This window comes from Heloderma suspectum, chromosome 2 (genome assembly GCF_057233095.1).
Source record: "Heloderma suspectum isolate Gila_16-S chromosome 2, 16-S_ref, whole genome shotgun sequence".
Classification (NCBI taxonomy): Eukaryota; Metazoa; Chordata; class Lepidosauria; order Squamata; family Helodermatidae; genus Heloderma; species Heloderma suspectum.
In genome coordinates, this window is record NC_139459.1 from 172595996 (window position 1) to 172609924 (window position 13929).

At 46.7% G+C, this 13929-nt stretch overlaps 1 protein-coding gene across 11 annotated transcripts in view; it reads right to left on the reverse strand.

Moving 5' to 3' along the window:
- Nucleotides 1-13929, reverse strand: part of HUWE1 (HECT, UBA and WWE domain containing E3 ubiquitin protein ligase 1) — a 115182-nt gene that overhangs the window by 31026 nt on the left and 70227 nt on the right. For all 11 annotated transcript variants that reach the window (XM_084836098.1, XM_084836093.1, XM_084836091.1 and 8 more), the window contains 9 exons: nucleotides 13676-13771; nucleotides 13108-13377; nucleotides 11902-12054; nucleotides 8658-8785; nucleotides 8318-8399; nucleotides 6108-6284; nucleotides 5849-6008; nucleotides 5391-5749; nucleotides 79-274 (listed from right to left, as the gene is read on the reverse strand). In XM_084836098.1, the coding sequence (XP_084692224.1) occupies nucleotides 79-274; nucleotides 5391-5749; nucleotides 5849-6008; nucleotides 6108-6284; nucleotides 8318-8399; nucleotides 8658-8785; nucleotides 11902-12054; nucleotides 13108-13377; nucleotides 13676-13771 (1621 nt within the window). The remainder of the gene's footprint in view (nucleotides 1-78; nucleotides 275-5390; nucleotides 5750-5848; nucleotides 6009-6107; nucleotides 6285-8317; nucleotides 8400-8657; nucleotides 8786-11901; nucleotides 12055-13107; nucleotides 13378-13675; nucleotides 13772-13929) is intronic.

Below are 13929 nucleotides of genomic sequence, written 5' to 3' on the forward strand. Positions count from 1 at the left end.
TTCTGACATGCGTGCGCGCACACAGCCAGCATTAGCCTGGCCACTGCAGGAGAACCAGCAGGGTTGTGAATTACTTACCAGTACCAGAGCCACGGGGAGCAGGCAGGGCAATGCGAATGCAGCCATTGGCCACCTCAGTGAAGATCTCAGGATTGCGGCAAGCAGCTGGACCTAGAACTCGCAGGATGTAGTTAATCTCCCGAGAGCCCAAACTGCCCGACACTACACCTGAAGTGGTGCTGCCTGCTCCACTGGTGGCTGCTGAGCGCACAACCTGAAGTGGACAAAAACGAAGAGGCGGGTGTTAAGGAAGCTGGCAACTGGGAGAGCCAATGCCACTGGCCACCCCAATTGGCATCTCAGACAAAAAGCCCGAGGAAGCCAAGCAGTTGATAACAGAACCCTGAACCAAGACTCAAAACAATTTTGACAGGCTGGAACACTGGACCAAAACTAAGAGAATGGAATTCAACAGAGATAAATGTAAACTTATGAATTTAGGCACAACAACAAAATCAAAGGCATAAGTATAGGACGGGAGACCTAGTTTAGGAGTTGCATGTGTGAAAAAGACCTGTGTGCTCAGCTTCTGATTGACTAAGACACAAGCCAGTGCAAAACAGCTGTTAAAAAACCAAATGCAATCTTAGGCTCCATTAACAGAAACACGGGTCCAGACCAGTACTACTGATATTCGGTGTTGGTCAGGCCATGGCTGGAATATTATGCCCAATTCTGGGCATCACATTTTAAGGAGGACATTGACGAACTGGAGCCTGTCCATAGAATGGTGACCAGAATGGTGAAGGGTCTGGAAACCATCCTATGAGGAACAACTGAAATATCTGGATATGTTTAGCCTGGAGAAGAGGAGATTAAGGGGAGACATGATAGCAGCCTTCATATATCTAAAGGGCTGTCACATGGAAGACGGGGCAGACTTTGTTCTCGTACTGTAGAGCAGGGGTGGGCAACTTGTGGGTCTCCTGATGTTTTAGCCTTGTCAGGTGCTGGCCCCTGGCTTCCTTTGAAGTCAAGCTGTTTTCAGTCAATTACTTTAATTACGCAAACTACAAACAAGCAGGCCTTGCTTCAGGCTACAGACAGTAACCTCACGCAGAAACTGACGACAAGCTTTCTTAGCAGGCGTTGCATAATAAGTAGGCTTCAGGTAGCTACCTGGTGTAAAGCACCATGAATGAGAGTTGCTACAGAACTACAGACTCCCCTTTTCAACCTGAGTGGGCTACCAAGTCCCGCCCTCAAGGTGGGTCTTTCATGAAGTCACCTGCCTTGCTGCAAGATTCTTGAAGTGCCTCATGACCCTGTGTTGCTCCTCCCTTTTCATCTGATGTCTAACTCTTGGGTCTCTTATTCCTCCCCCATCGTTAGAAACCTGCATTCCCACAGGTTCAGAGGGCCTGGCTTGGCTGTCATCCAACCGATTAGGTGGCAGCTGGGATTTGCACTCTGTCAGTGCTCCAGCAACTCCCGACACCTTGACAATGCCTTCTCCCTCCTCCCCCCGTCTGACTCAGAATCGGTTCCCATGCCTTCTTGGGGCATGTCTGCAGAGGTGCTGGGCCCAATCCCGACAACTCCCATCAGCCCTCATCCTTGGCTATGCTAGTTAGAAAGTTGTAGGCCAAAGCATCTAGAGGACCACAAATTGCTCACCCTTGCTCTAGAGATCAGGACTAGAATCAATAGGTGGAAATTGGAGGGAAGCAGATTTCAGCTAGATGTTAGGAGAAACTTCCTAGTAGCACAAGCTGGTGCTACTAGCTTCAGCAAAGGAGATCGTTACATTGTCGTGGTGCTGGAGCTTGAGCACCTCAATGACGTCATGAGCTAAACCGTGAAGGGACACCCAAGACAGGAAGGTCATGGCAGAGAGGTCAGACTAAATATGATCCCTGGGGAAGGAAACAGCAACCCACCCCAGTATTCTTGCCATGAAAACTAAATGGATCAGTACAACCAGAGATATGTCGGTATAACATTGGAAGATGGGACTCCCAGGTCGGACGATGGTCAAAATGCTACTGGGGAGGAACAGAGGATAAGTTCAACTAGCCCCAGATGTGATGACGCAGCTAGCTCAAAGCTGAAAGGACGGCTAGCAGCCGATGGTGCTAGTGGTGAACGATGAATCCGATGTTCTAAAGATCAGCAAACCATAGGAACCTGGAATGTAAGCTCTATGAATCAGGGCAAATTGGATGTAGTTATTGGAGAGATGTCAAGATTAAATATAGACATTTTGGGTGTCAGTGAACTGAAATGGACTGGAATGGGCCACTTCACATCAAAGGACCACCAGATCTACTACTGTGGACAAGAGGACCACAGAAGAAATGGAGTAGCCTTCATAATTCATAATAAAGTGGCTAAAGCAGTGCTTGGATACAATCCAAAAAATGACAGAATGATCTCAATTCGAATTCAGGGTAAGCCATTTAACATCACAGTGAGCCAAATATACGCCCCAACCACAGATGCTGAAGAAGCAGAAGTAGATCAGCTCTATGAGGATCTGCAGCACCTACTGGATAGTACGCCAAAAAAAGATGTTATTTTCATTACAGGAGACTGGAAGGTGGGTAGTCAAACGACACCTGGAATTACAGGCAAGCATGGTCTGGGAGAACAAAATGAAGCAGGACATAGGCTGATAGAATTTTGCCAAGCTCACTGTGCATAACAAACACTCTCTTCCAACAACCTAAGAGACGACTTTATACATGGACTTCACCAGATGGTCGACACCGAAATCAGATTAACTACATCCTTTGTAGCCAAAGGTGGCGGACATCTATGCAGTTGGTAAAAACAAGACCTGGAGCTGATTGTAGTTCAGATCACGAACTTCTTATTGCACAATTTAGAATCAAACTAAAGAGAACAGGGAAGACCCACAGTGGAGGTGAAGAACAGATTTAGGGGACTACATTTAGTAGATAAGGTCCCGGAAGAACTATGGACAGAAGTTCGCAACGTTGATCAGGAGGCAGCAACAAAAAACATCCCAAAGAAAAAGAAAACCAAGAAGGCAAGATGGCTGTCTGCTGAGACACTGGAAGAAGCCCAAGAAAGAAGGAAAGCAAAAGGCAACAGTAACAGGGGGAGATATGCCCAATTAATTGCAAAATTCCAGAGGTTAGCCAGAAGAGATCAGGAATTATTTTTAAACAAGCAATGCGTGGAAGTGGAAGAAGATAATAGAATAGGAAGGACAAGAGACCTCTTCCAGAAAATTAGAAACATCGGAGGTAAATTCCAGGCAAAAATGGGTATGATCAAAAACAAAGATGGCAAGGACCTAACAGAAGCAGAAGAGATCAATAAAAGGTGGCAAGAATATATGGAAGATCTGTATAGGAAGGATAATAATATCAGGGATAGATTTGACGGTGTGGTCAGTGAGCTAGAGCCAGACATCCTGAAGAGTGAGGTGGAATGGGCCTTAAGAAGCATTGCTAATAACAAGGCAGCAGGAGATGACGGTATCCCAGCTGAACTGTTTAAAATCTTGCAAGATGAGGCTGTCAAGGTGATGCATGCCATATGCCAGCAAATTTGGAAAACACAAGAATGGCCAACAGACTGGAGAAAATTCAACTTATATCCCCATACCAAAAAAGGGAAGCACCAAAGAGTGTTAAAACTATTGAACAGTGGCACTTATTTCACATGCCAGTAAGGTAATGCTCAAGATCTTGCAAGGTAGACTCCAGCAATTCATGGAACGAGAATTGCCACATGTACAAGCTGGGTTTAGAAAAGGCAGAGGAACTAGAGACCAAATTGCCAATATCCGCTGGATAATGGAGAAAGCCAGGGAGTTTTAGAAAAACATCTACTTCTGTTTTATTGACTATTCTAAAGCCTTTGACTGTGTGGATCATAACAAACTGTGGCAAGTTCTTGGTGGTATGGGGATATCAAGTCATCCTGTCTGCCTCCTGAGGAATCTGTATAACGACCAAGTAGCAACGGTAAGAACAGACCACGGAACAACGGACTGGTTTAAGATTGGGAAAGGAGTACGGCAGCGTTGTATACTCTCACCCTACCTATTCAACCAGTACGCAGAACACATCATGCGACGTGCTGGGCTTGATGAAGCCAAGGCTGGAGTTAAAATTGCTGGAAGAAACATTAACAATCTCCAATATGCAGATGATACCACTTTGATGGCTGAAAGCGAGGAGGAGCTGAGGAACCTTCTGACGAAGGTGAAAGAAGAAAGTGCAAAAGCTGGGTTGCAGTTAAACCTCAAAAAAACCAAGATTATGGCAACCAGCTTGATTGATAACAGGCAAATAGAGGGAGAAAACGTGGAGGCAGTGACAGATTTTGTCTTTCTAGGCACAAAGATTACTGCAGATGCTGACTGCAGCCAGGAAATCAGAAGGATTTTACTTCTTGGAAGGACAGCAATGACAAATCTTGATAAAATAGTGAAGAGCAGAGACATCACACTGACAACAAAGGTCCGCATAGTTAAAGCAATGGTATTCCCCATAGTAACCTATGGCTGCGAGAGATGGACCATAAGGAAGGCTGAGCGAAGAAAGATAGATGCTTTTGAACTGTAGTGTTGGAGGAAAATTCTGAGAGTGCCTTGGACTGCAAGAAGATCAAACCAGTCCATACTCCAGGAAATAAAGCCAGACTGCTCACTTGAGGGAATGATATTAAAGTCAAAACTGAAGTACTTTGGCCACATGATGAGAAGACAGGATACCCTGGGGAAGATGCTGATGCTAGGGAAAGTGGAAGGCAAAAGGAAGAGGGGCTGACCAAGGGCAAGATGGATGGAGGATATTCTGGAGGTGACGGACTCGACCTTGGGGGAGCTGGGGGTGGCGACGGCCGACAGGAAGCTCTGGCTTGGGCTGGTCCATGAAGTCACGAAGAGTCGGAAGCGACTGACCGAATAAACAACAACAAGAAGCACAAGCTGGCACAGTGTCTGTTTCACTGTGGAACAGACTAGTGACTGGAAAATCCAAAGCCACTGGACAAGCCAACTGGTTGCCCAAGAGCACTTTTTTTTTCTGTTGCTAGTCTGGGTCACAATGGTATAGTGGAACACTCTGCCCCAAAAGGTGGTGGACTCTCCTTCACTGGAAATATCTAAGCAGAGGCTGAATGGCCATCTGTCAGGAATGCATTCTGCACTGCAGATCCTGCACTGAGCAGGTAGTTGGACTAGATGACCTCCAAGGGTCCTTCCATCTCTATGAATATAGAAGCTGCAGCACCTTCTACATGGTGTGCTGACCAGGGCCAAGCCTCATCTTTAGCATGCAATGCCTACAGAGGGAGAAGGAGAATAAGGTTTGGCCTTCTCCACAGAGTGGTTAGCACGAGGTGAACCATACCTTCTCCATGGTGTGATGCAGCGTACAAGGGTCCTCGATGATGTGCCGGAAAAGTAGGGTGACAAGGGGTGTGAAGCCGTTGAAGCCAGAGCTCTGCGTTAGGCCCAAGATCATGCGCGTACTCTTGAGCTCAGCAAACATCATGGCATATTTGTGGTGGCGGGTGAGGCGCAGACAGAGGCGTAGTGTGGCGTGCAAAGTGTCTGGTTCCACAGGCACACCCAACATGCTGACGCAGGCCCGAATCAAGACTGTCACCATCTCCTCCGTCAGGCCCTGGATGAGGATCTCTGATGGTTTGGCTTCTTCTGGAGGTGCTTCCTTCTCTGGGGCCAGGTTATCAGCAGGCACAGGGCTATCTGAGGGTGGGGGGGGAGGAGATAAAGCAGATCTGAGGAGGCAAGTCCAACTCTGCTGCTCTCTAGGCAACCCAGACTTGAGAATAACATGTATGGTACCATTTGCCTTCTCCTCCTTAGGCTTGCCTTCCACCTCTTTCCCTTCCTCCAAGGTTCTCTCCAGCTCTTGTCCATTGCCCTCCTTCACACTCTTGCTAAGCCGGGGCACCCTGAGCAAGGTCAACATTACTGGACGCCTGTTCCCAGTTTCTTCATTCACCTGTGTATTTAAGGAAACAAAGAAGGGGGTTAGGAGTGCTTAGCCCAAGCCAACTGTCTTAGCAGAGACACAAGGTGATATTTCCAATGTAGCCTATACCTGCACCATTGTAGTGAATTGCACTGTGTAACGCCGACGGCCAGCAGTGAAGCGAACACTGGTCTCTCCCGCTTTCCAAGCTGTGTCAATAGTGCTGTTGTTGCTCGCACTGTAGCTACACCAACGCCCTGAGCGATCATCAAACCAACGCCAGTTATTGCCATTGGCCTGGAGGTACTGGGGAAAAAGAACACAGGCTCTCTGCAGTTGCAGGCCTAATGCAATCCTGTGCATGACTACTCAGAAGTAAGCCCCACTAAGTTCAATGAGACTTACCCCCAGGTAAGTGAGTATAGGACTGCAGCCCTATGAAGTAATAGAGGTGGTCCTACCATGAGGCAGGGTGAAGTAGCCATCCAAGGCAGATTTTGTGTGAGTTTATGTTTAAAATTGTAGTAAGGAACATCTCTTCAAAAACTGAGTTTGACTGATACATGCATCACCACGCACTGTATCTCATGAAGCTCCTTCCCCTGCGCCCCAGATTCCAAGGAGAGGCATGACTCCAAACTGCATACTATTTACCCTTCTCCCTGCTAACTTGATTCTACACCAGCAAGGAAGTCCAGATTTGTCAGACAAAGTGAATGAATGAGAGAGTGAGAGTGTCTTTGACAGTTTAGAATGATGGTGAGGGATGACCCAAGGCAAGGCACTGTTTGAGAGTAGGTGGGTGATGGAAAATGCAGGTGCAATCGGGGGGGGGGGCAGGGGTAGGAGGGAGGGAGAAGCTCTGTTTTCCTTAGTTAGCACAGCTAGTTGCAAATGCTTCAATAAACCCTCTCTGTTCAGGTAAGTTAACTTACCTCTTAAATTTCTAACAAGTAGTGCAGAAGTTCAAGTTTGCATATTAGGCAAGCCACCTACCCTGCGCACCCTTTTAAAATCCCAGATGTGGTTGCACTAAAAAAATGCTTTAATTTCCTGCTGCACATATATCTGTGCTTTTTTCACTTAAGTTATAGAACCATTTTCTTGGAGTTCATTTTGCTCAGAAGTATTGGAAGTTGACTAATTTTAAAAACACATTAGAAAAGAAATATACTTTCTTGAAATCAGGTTTTGTAGAATGGAAATCTGAAATGCTCTTTCAAGACAGAGCCATTCCTCTTGATAATGTTTTTTTTAGAGGAGCTATTGCAGTATAGAACCACCACTTCATCTACAAACTCCTCTGAACCTGTAAATGTAGTCCACTTGCATAAACTAGTATAAACCACCCTAGATGTGAGTTGTTAAATCCAAGGGTGTACTAATATTCTTATCCATTAAATGTAAAATTGGGTTATAAAACTTATTTTTCTTAAGGAGAATGAAGAGAAAAAGGGACAGATTCTGGTTGTGGAAAAGCACTGTGCACGCACTCAAAGGGATCCTCGTGTTTTTTATTTTATGAATTTGAAGTTGTTATGAAGATGTGATAAGTGGAGTGCATGATTAACCTTGCCTGAACTTCAAGGACTTGAAATACTGTATCCCACTTAGAGTTTTCTGGCATATTGGCGAATGACTGTGATGTAAGCATTCATGGAATAGCACCCAGGTTTCCAGATTCATCTGATGAAGTAGCTCTAATCCACAAACGGTTATATCACAACGCATCTCTTTCCTCCTCAGAGCCAGGAACTTCTCAGTCAGTGGAGGGTGGAGCTGACAGGAATGGGTTAACCCCTCTCCTCCATGGGAAGGCAGGTACAAAATCCATGGGCGCTGCCTCCCATGTGTGGGCCACTTCTGTTTTTAATCAACAACCTACAGTCAGCCTGTTCATAGACTGTTGAGTTTGATGTGTGCGCCCAGAGCACTGGATTGTTTAGGAGCTAAACAACCCAACGGTTAACCCATGATCTGTTGTAGGGCTAACTGCTGAGTTGTTTAGCACCTAAACAACCCAGCGCTCAGGGTTCGCAGGTCACACTCAACAACCTACGAACAGGCTGATCAAGGTAGTCGATTAAAAGCGGAGGTGGCTGGCACACTGCAGGGAACGTGCTCCCCCTCTCCTGCTCGTGCATGACAGCCCATGAGCGGGCTGTTGTTATGTGTGAAGTGGCCCACTGTTATATGTCCCACCATGAGAGAAGGATCCCCTCTGTTTTTTGCGCTGCCTTCTAGGGAACAGCAGGGTGCCTAGTTTGCTTCTCAACTACGGTTGTGGAGCATGTAAAAAAAAGAGCTTGCACCTCCCACACCACCACCTGAGCTCGTACCTTGTTCATCTGGGCCCTCCTCTTGGAGGAGATAGCTGTCTTCTCATAGAAGTCAATCAGCAACAGCACTGGGGTGATCCACCTGTGCCAGGCAAGTTAATTAGGTCAGGAAAGACAACAAATAAAATGTGTTGGGTGCACCTGACGCATGCCAGGATACAGCAGTCATAATTAGGACTGCACCCATGCTAAGGGAACAGTAACAAGACCTTCTTGCCTCACCACTCTCTAGCCAGGCTAGGCTGATGTACACCAACTCCACCATGCTAGATTCAAGAACACAGACAAATGCTCTCCCCACTCCAGGTCAGTAATGGCATTCAGCGTTTTTATTGCTTACTTTGGTGTCTGCACTTCCTTCTGTTCCTTGGCAGCCTGCAGGCAAGGCTGCACCACTTCCAGCAGTTTGATCAGAACGTTGAGAATGCCACTCGACTCCACCACACGGGCACATGGCAGCTTCAGCTCCTGTAGGCAGACAAAAGCAAGGAGGGTGGCACCCATGGAGCAGAGGGGGACCAGTCAGAAGGCAAACTGACTATCCCATCAAGGTCTTTGCCAGAGCCAAAGTTCTAAGTAACAGAATTATCAAATAGCTGAGTGAAGAGGAGCTGAAGGCATTTTATTTTGAAATGTATACTCTGCTTAACTGCACAGGCCCTCAGAGCAACTCGTATGTAAAAAATGCATCAAACACTACAGTTTATGACAGAGTTTAGCTTGAAATATTCTCACCGTGTAGAACACCCCCCATCCCACAGAACTGTTTTGTGCGCAGTATGCTATGTTTTCTCTCTCTCTCTTATTTGTGAGTGTTCTCACTCTCTTTTTATTTGGCTGAGTTCTTCAGTCTCTCTTCATACTTGAAAAGGTTTATTAAAATATCAAATACAATAATTGTTGTTGTTGTTGTTGTTCAGTCGTTCAGTCGTGTCCGACTCTTCGTGACCCCATGGACCATAGTACGCCAGGCCTTCCTGTCCTGCGCTCTCTCCCGGAGCGTAAATACAATAATACCAACACTTAAATGAGAGAAGCAGAGCCACTGAAATATCAGCTACCAGATGATCATCCAGAACCTTCACCCAGCCAAGCAAATGCTCTACTAAAGGGAAACATTGTCTGCATCCATCTGAATGCAGGGAAAGATGACTAGTCATGAATTCTCTTCCCAAGAAGATCATAAGACAGGCAACATCACTACAAATCCCTTGATTAAGTGCTTGCTCATCAGGGTTTAAATGGAAGGAGCAGACACCTGAGGGTGACCTATTCAGATTTTAAGGCATGGGTGGGCAGAAGGTAGATCTGGATCTACTGGTAGGTTTCGGAGTGATCTGCAGTAGATTGACAAGAGTTTGCGACTCCTAATGATTTAATACCAGCAACAAAATTACTCCCCCACCCTCTGTTGTAAAACCAGACAATAATGATGAAATGAAGAAAGCTTAGGGTAACCAGGCGTGGATTTTGTATTCAAGGACTTTGAGCTCTGTTCGGTTCTGATACTCAAAACAAATTCCTGGGCTCAGAATTCTTTAATTGTAAGTGCATATTTTTTGCACCAGGCCCCAGTTAGTGGATCTCAGGGTTCTAGTAAAAAATAAAGTAAATCCTGCAAGCCCCAAGTCTGTCCACCACTGTTTTAAGGGACACAAAGGGACTTATAGGCTGAGACTTTTGCTTCAGATACTTAGGTCGCAGTCCATTTAGGGAAGATGTGGGAAACCCTTTTGAGCCCAAGGTCCACATTTCCTCATGGCTAACCTTCCAGGGGCTGCATGCTATCAGTGCGAGGGGCCAAAGTAAGGAGTGGGCAGGCCACCCACCCAAACCCATTAATTCTCATGTACAGCTGATTAAGGCAAGTGAAGCAGAGTGCTCTGTCCCTGTTCTGCCAGCCCAATCAGCTTCTGTACTGGCAGCATGGAAAAAGTGCTTTGCTTCACCAGGCCTGTATAGTTGATCAGGCTGGCAAAGCGGCACTCTCTTCTCCACTGCTCTGTTGAGCAGCAGGGGGAGAGAGACTGCAGAGAAGAGAGATTCAAGGAACAGCTCAGCCGTGATGAAGATAGCTGCTCCATTAGGAGCTGCCACCTCAAAGTATTCCAGGTGCCCTGAGGTGGCAGCTTTTGATGGAGCAGGCTTCCTAACCTTTGCCTTTTCTGAGGTGTAGGGCTTTGGGGGGGTGCCTTGGCAGGCTGGTTAGAGAGGACTGGTGGATTGGATTCAGCCTGCAGGCTGGAGGTTCACCACCGCTGATTTAGGGCTGTAAAAATGCCCAATATCAGCACTGAGTTGGGCCCAGAATGTGGTAACCAGTGCAGATTTCCAAGGGCAGATGTAACATGATCCACTCAAGAGTTAGGTTGCAGCATTCTGGACCAGTTGGTGTTCCCAAACACCTCAAACACAGCTCCACTGAGTGCTCTGCAGAATTCAGCCTTGATGTCAACAGGGCATGTATCACCATGGTTATGGTCCTTCTTGCCCACAAAGGGGTGCAGCTGGCATCAATGGCAGGTCCAGGAGTACTTCCAACCTGCAGATCTGCTCCTTTAAGGAGAGTGTGATCCCACCCAGAGCCAGCCAGACTGCCAATCTTAGTTGAACCAACTTCACTCCACCATGAATGCCTCCATCATATCCAGATTAAGCTTGAGTTTACTTTCCCTTATCTAGCCTGTGACCGACCCCAGGCACCTGGTCAGTCACTCCACACCTCACCAAGGTTTGAGGAAAAGGAAATATAGCTGGGGTTAATTACCTCTCCTGACACAATTTGGCTTTGTCTGGGATTTCATTAAAAATGAACCAACAGGCTTCTGGCTCTTATGGTTGTAAAGGTACACACACCAGATCAAGTGTGGCGGCAGTGCCTGTTCAGAAGCCAAGAGGGGTGGTTGAACCAACGTTCTAGTTGGTGGGGACAGATCTTCCGTGTCTTGGCCCTCTCCACTGACTATCAAAACCAGAATTACTGATAGCATCAAGCAGACACCAAAAAGAATTTAGGTAATACAATTCTGCAAATCTGCTTAGCTTATAATAGTTGCAAAACTGAGCTTTTCTTGGCTGGGTGATGTTAGTAAGAGAAGCTGCAGATTTATAAAGTGTGGAGGAATTTAAACCCACAGATTTCTTCCAAGCCAGTCAATGATGTCATACATGGAACAGTCTGCTCTGAAGGTCTTGCTATGAACGTCTCTCCAAGTGGGACCTTCACTATTGAGCACGTTGCTTACTGATGAACAGAGGAAACAGCCACAGAACAAAAAATACAATAAACTCAGAAAGCTCTAGGGTCTAGTTCCAATCTCTCTGTAAAATGATATCCCTTATGCTCTATATCCCAGGCTTTGGGAAGGCAATAGCATATGATGATTAAAACAACAAGACTATGAGACAAAAATTTCTATATACAAAGCAACCCAAGTTCTATGAGAAAAGCACGTTAAGTTTTCGTTCAAATCCTTCAATAGCCAGTCTTATCCCCTCCGCACCATCTCCAAAAGACAGCTATGACTTAGGGACAAGGCTAACTTGATTGGGGAAAAGAAAGCCCCCCCATTCCTCAGCCTCACCTCAAAGAGTAAGGTTAACAGCAGGATGCGTGTAGCCAGGTTGGAGGCCTGTGGCAGGGTAGCCATCTGGCTGATCCACTCTGAGACAGTCTTTGTGTCACTTGTGGTGAGGGGCAGAGCTGCTTTGATGAGGACATCAGCAGCCTCCCACACCTGCCAAAGAAAAAACAAGTTATCAGTGGAGCAGAATGGATGCCAATCAGTGGGATTCTCTCTCTTGGTCAGTAGTTGTGATCCATTACAGAACTTCCAGGGACACAGTGGCACTAAGAGATCCACTCAAACAGTGTTTGGAAGTCTAGGCCGCACAGGCATCTGGTGGCAACAGGAAACTAAGCTGTTTTAGAGCTCCTGAACTCATCAGGAAGAGTTATACCTAACCACCATCAACCCTCATCTGAGCCACATTCTTGTTTCATTAGAGAAACAGCTTCCCCATTAATACAATACTCTCAGGTGCTTCCAGGGTAACTGAATGTACTGCTAGATGATACACCTTGGCTCTCCCAGGATTCTTCTCTCCACCTAGGGGCTATTTTAAACGTGGACTTTTCCCATATAGAAATGGGAAGCCTCTTCTGTTTGAGAGAGGTACCATGTGTACACCATTGTGCCTGCCAAACACGTATGTGAACACTTTCCCTCCCAAAGCCTTTGGAAACAACTGAGCTTCCCATTACGCTCACAAGATGAAAGATTGGTGTCATATGTCATTGGGTTCTTATTTTTTCCTGCACTGGTACGTATCATATATTAAGCCGCCCTTTGAAGTCCTGCAACCAGGATTATGCCAAAAATTAAATATCATTTGCTGTCCAGGATCTCAAATCCAAGCTTTAACTTGATCCGGTGTTTGTAGGTTGCAGTCATCTTCCAGCTTGTCCCTGATAAGCAGGGGAAGCTAGAACACAACCAGCCTTCCCTAAACTGGGCTCTTCCAGATGACTGCAACTCCCAGCCACCATGACCAAGATCAGGCTTGGTGGGAGCTGTAGTCCAAAACACCAGGAAGGCTCCATGTTGGTGAAGGCTGAGTAGGAGCAACGTTTTTCTATTCTAGAGCACCTAGGATAATCAACTATCCTAACAGAGCACTGGGATAATGCTGCCTTGCTCAGGGCAAGGATAGCACAGGGACTGACTGCATACTGTTCAGGACCCCTCCCCACTGCAAGGAGATCAGGTGAGCTTGGTAGAGAATCCTACCTGATTCACCACTTGCTTGAGGATCATGTCTCTGTAGTCAGCCCCATTGCGTTTGATGGCAGTCATGATGAGGTCACAAACGCGGTACACTGTGTCTGGCAACTCATCTAGCAGGTGGAAGCAGCCAGGAAGCATGGTGTCTGTGAAGCTGTGCAGCTCTTCTTGCTCCAGGGGTTCTGCATCCTGGAACTTCTCCAGACACTTCGCTTCCTCCTCTTCTTGCTTCTCCCGGGCCTTGCGTTCTTCCTCCTCCTTTCGGCAAGCAGCTTCCTAGAGAGCAGAAAGAGCTGGTTATACACATGGCTTTCATGGTCCCGAAGACTACCCTGCCCGCCCCCCTCAAGGACAAGTCACAGTTCTCCTCCTATTTGCAGCTATCCCATCATTATCACTAAAATCTAGGCCTGCAGTTTCCATGTTGCCATGACCATGGGTGCTCAACCTAGCTCTGCAACCTTAAAATCCCAGGATGCAGCCCACAGGGCTTCCTTCCCAAGAACTTGACCAGCGCTCCATCAACCGAGGCCCTTTATGGAGCCACAGTATAAAGGTTTGGGTTTGTTTTTACCTCTGGGGATTCAGCCCTTTGGTCCATCGGGATGTCTTGTCCCAGTGACATAGCAATGGCCCTCATCATCTGGTCTTCTTCAGACATGCTTAGGTCCTGCACATAACCCATAAACAACCCTGTGAGGTTAGTGACTGACCACCAGAACCCAACCCACCCAGAGCTACACTTGGTCCCACACTGCCTACTGAAGATAAACTGCAAAATTCAAGTGGGAACGGACTTAATTCCTCCAAGCTAAATGCATCACAACC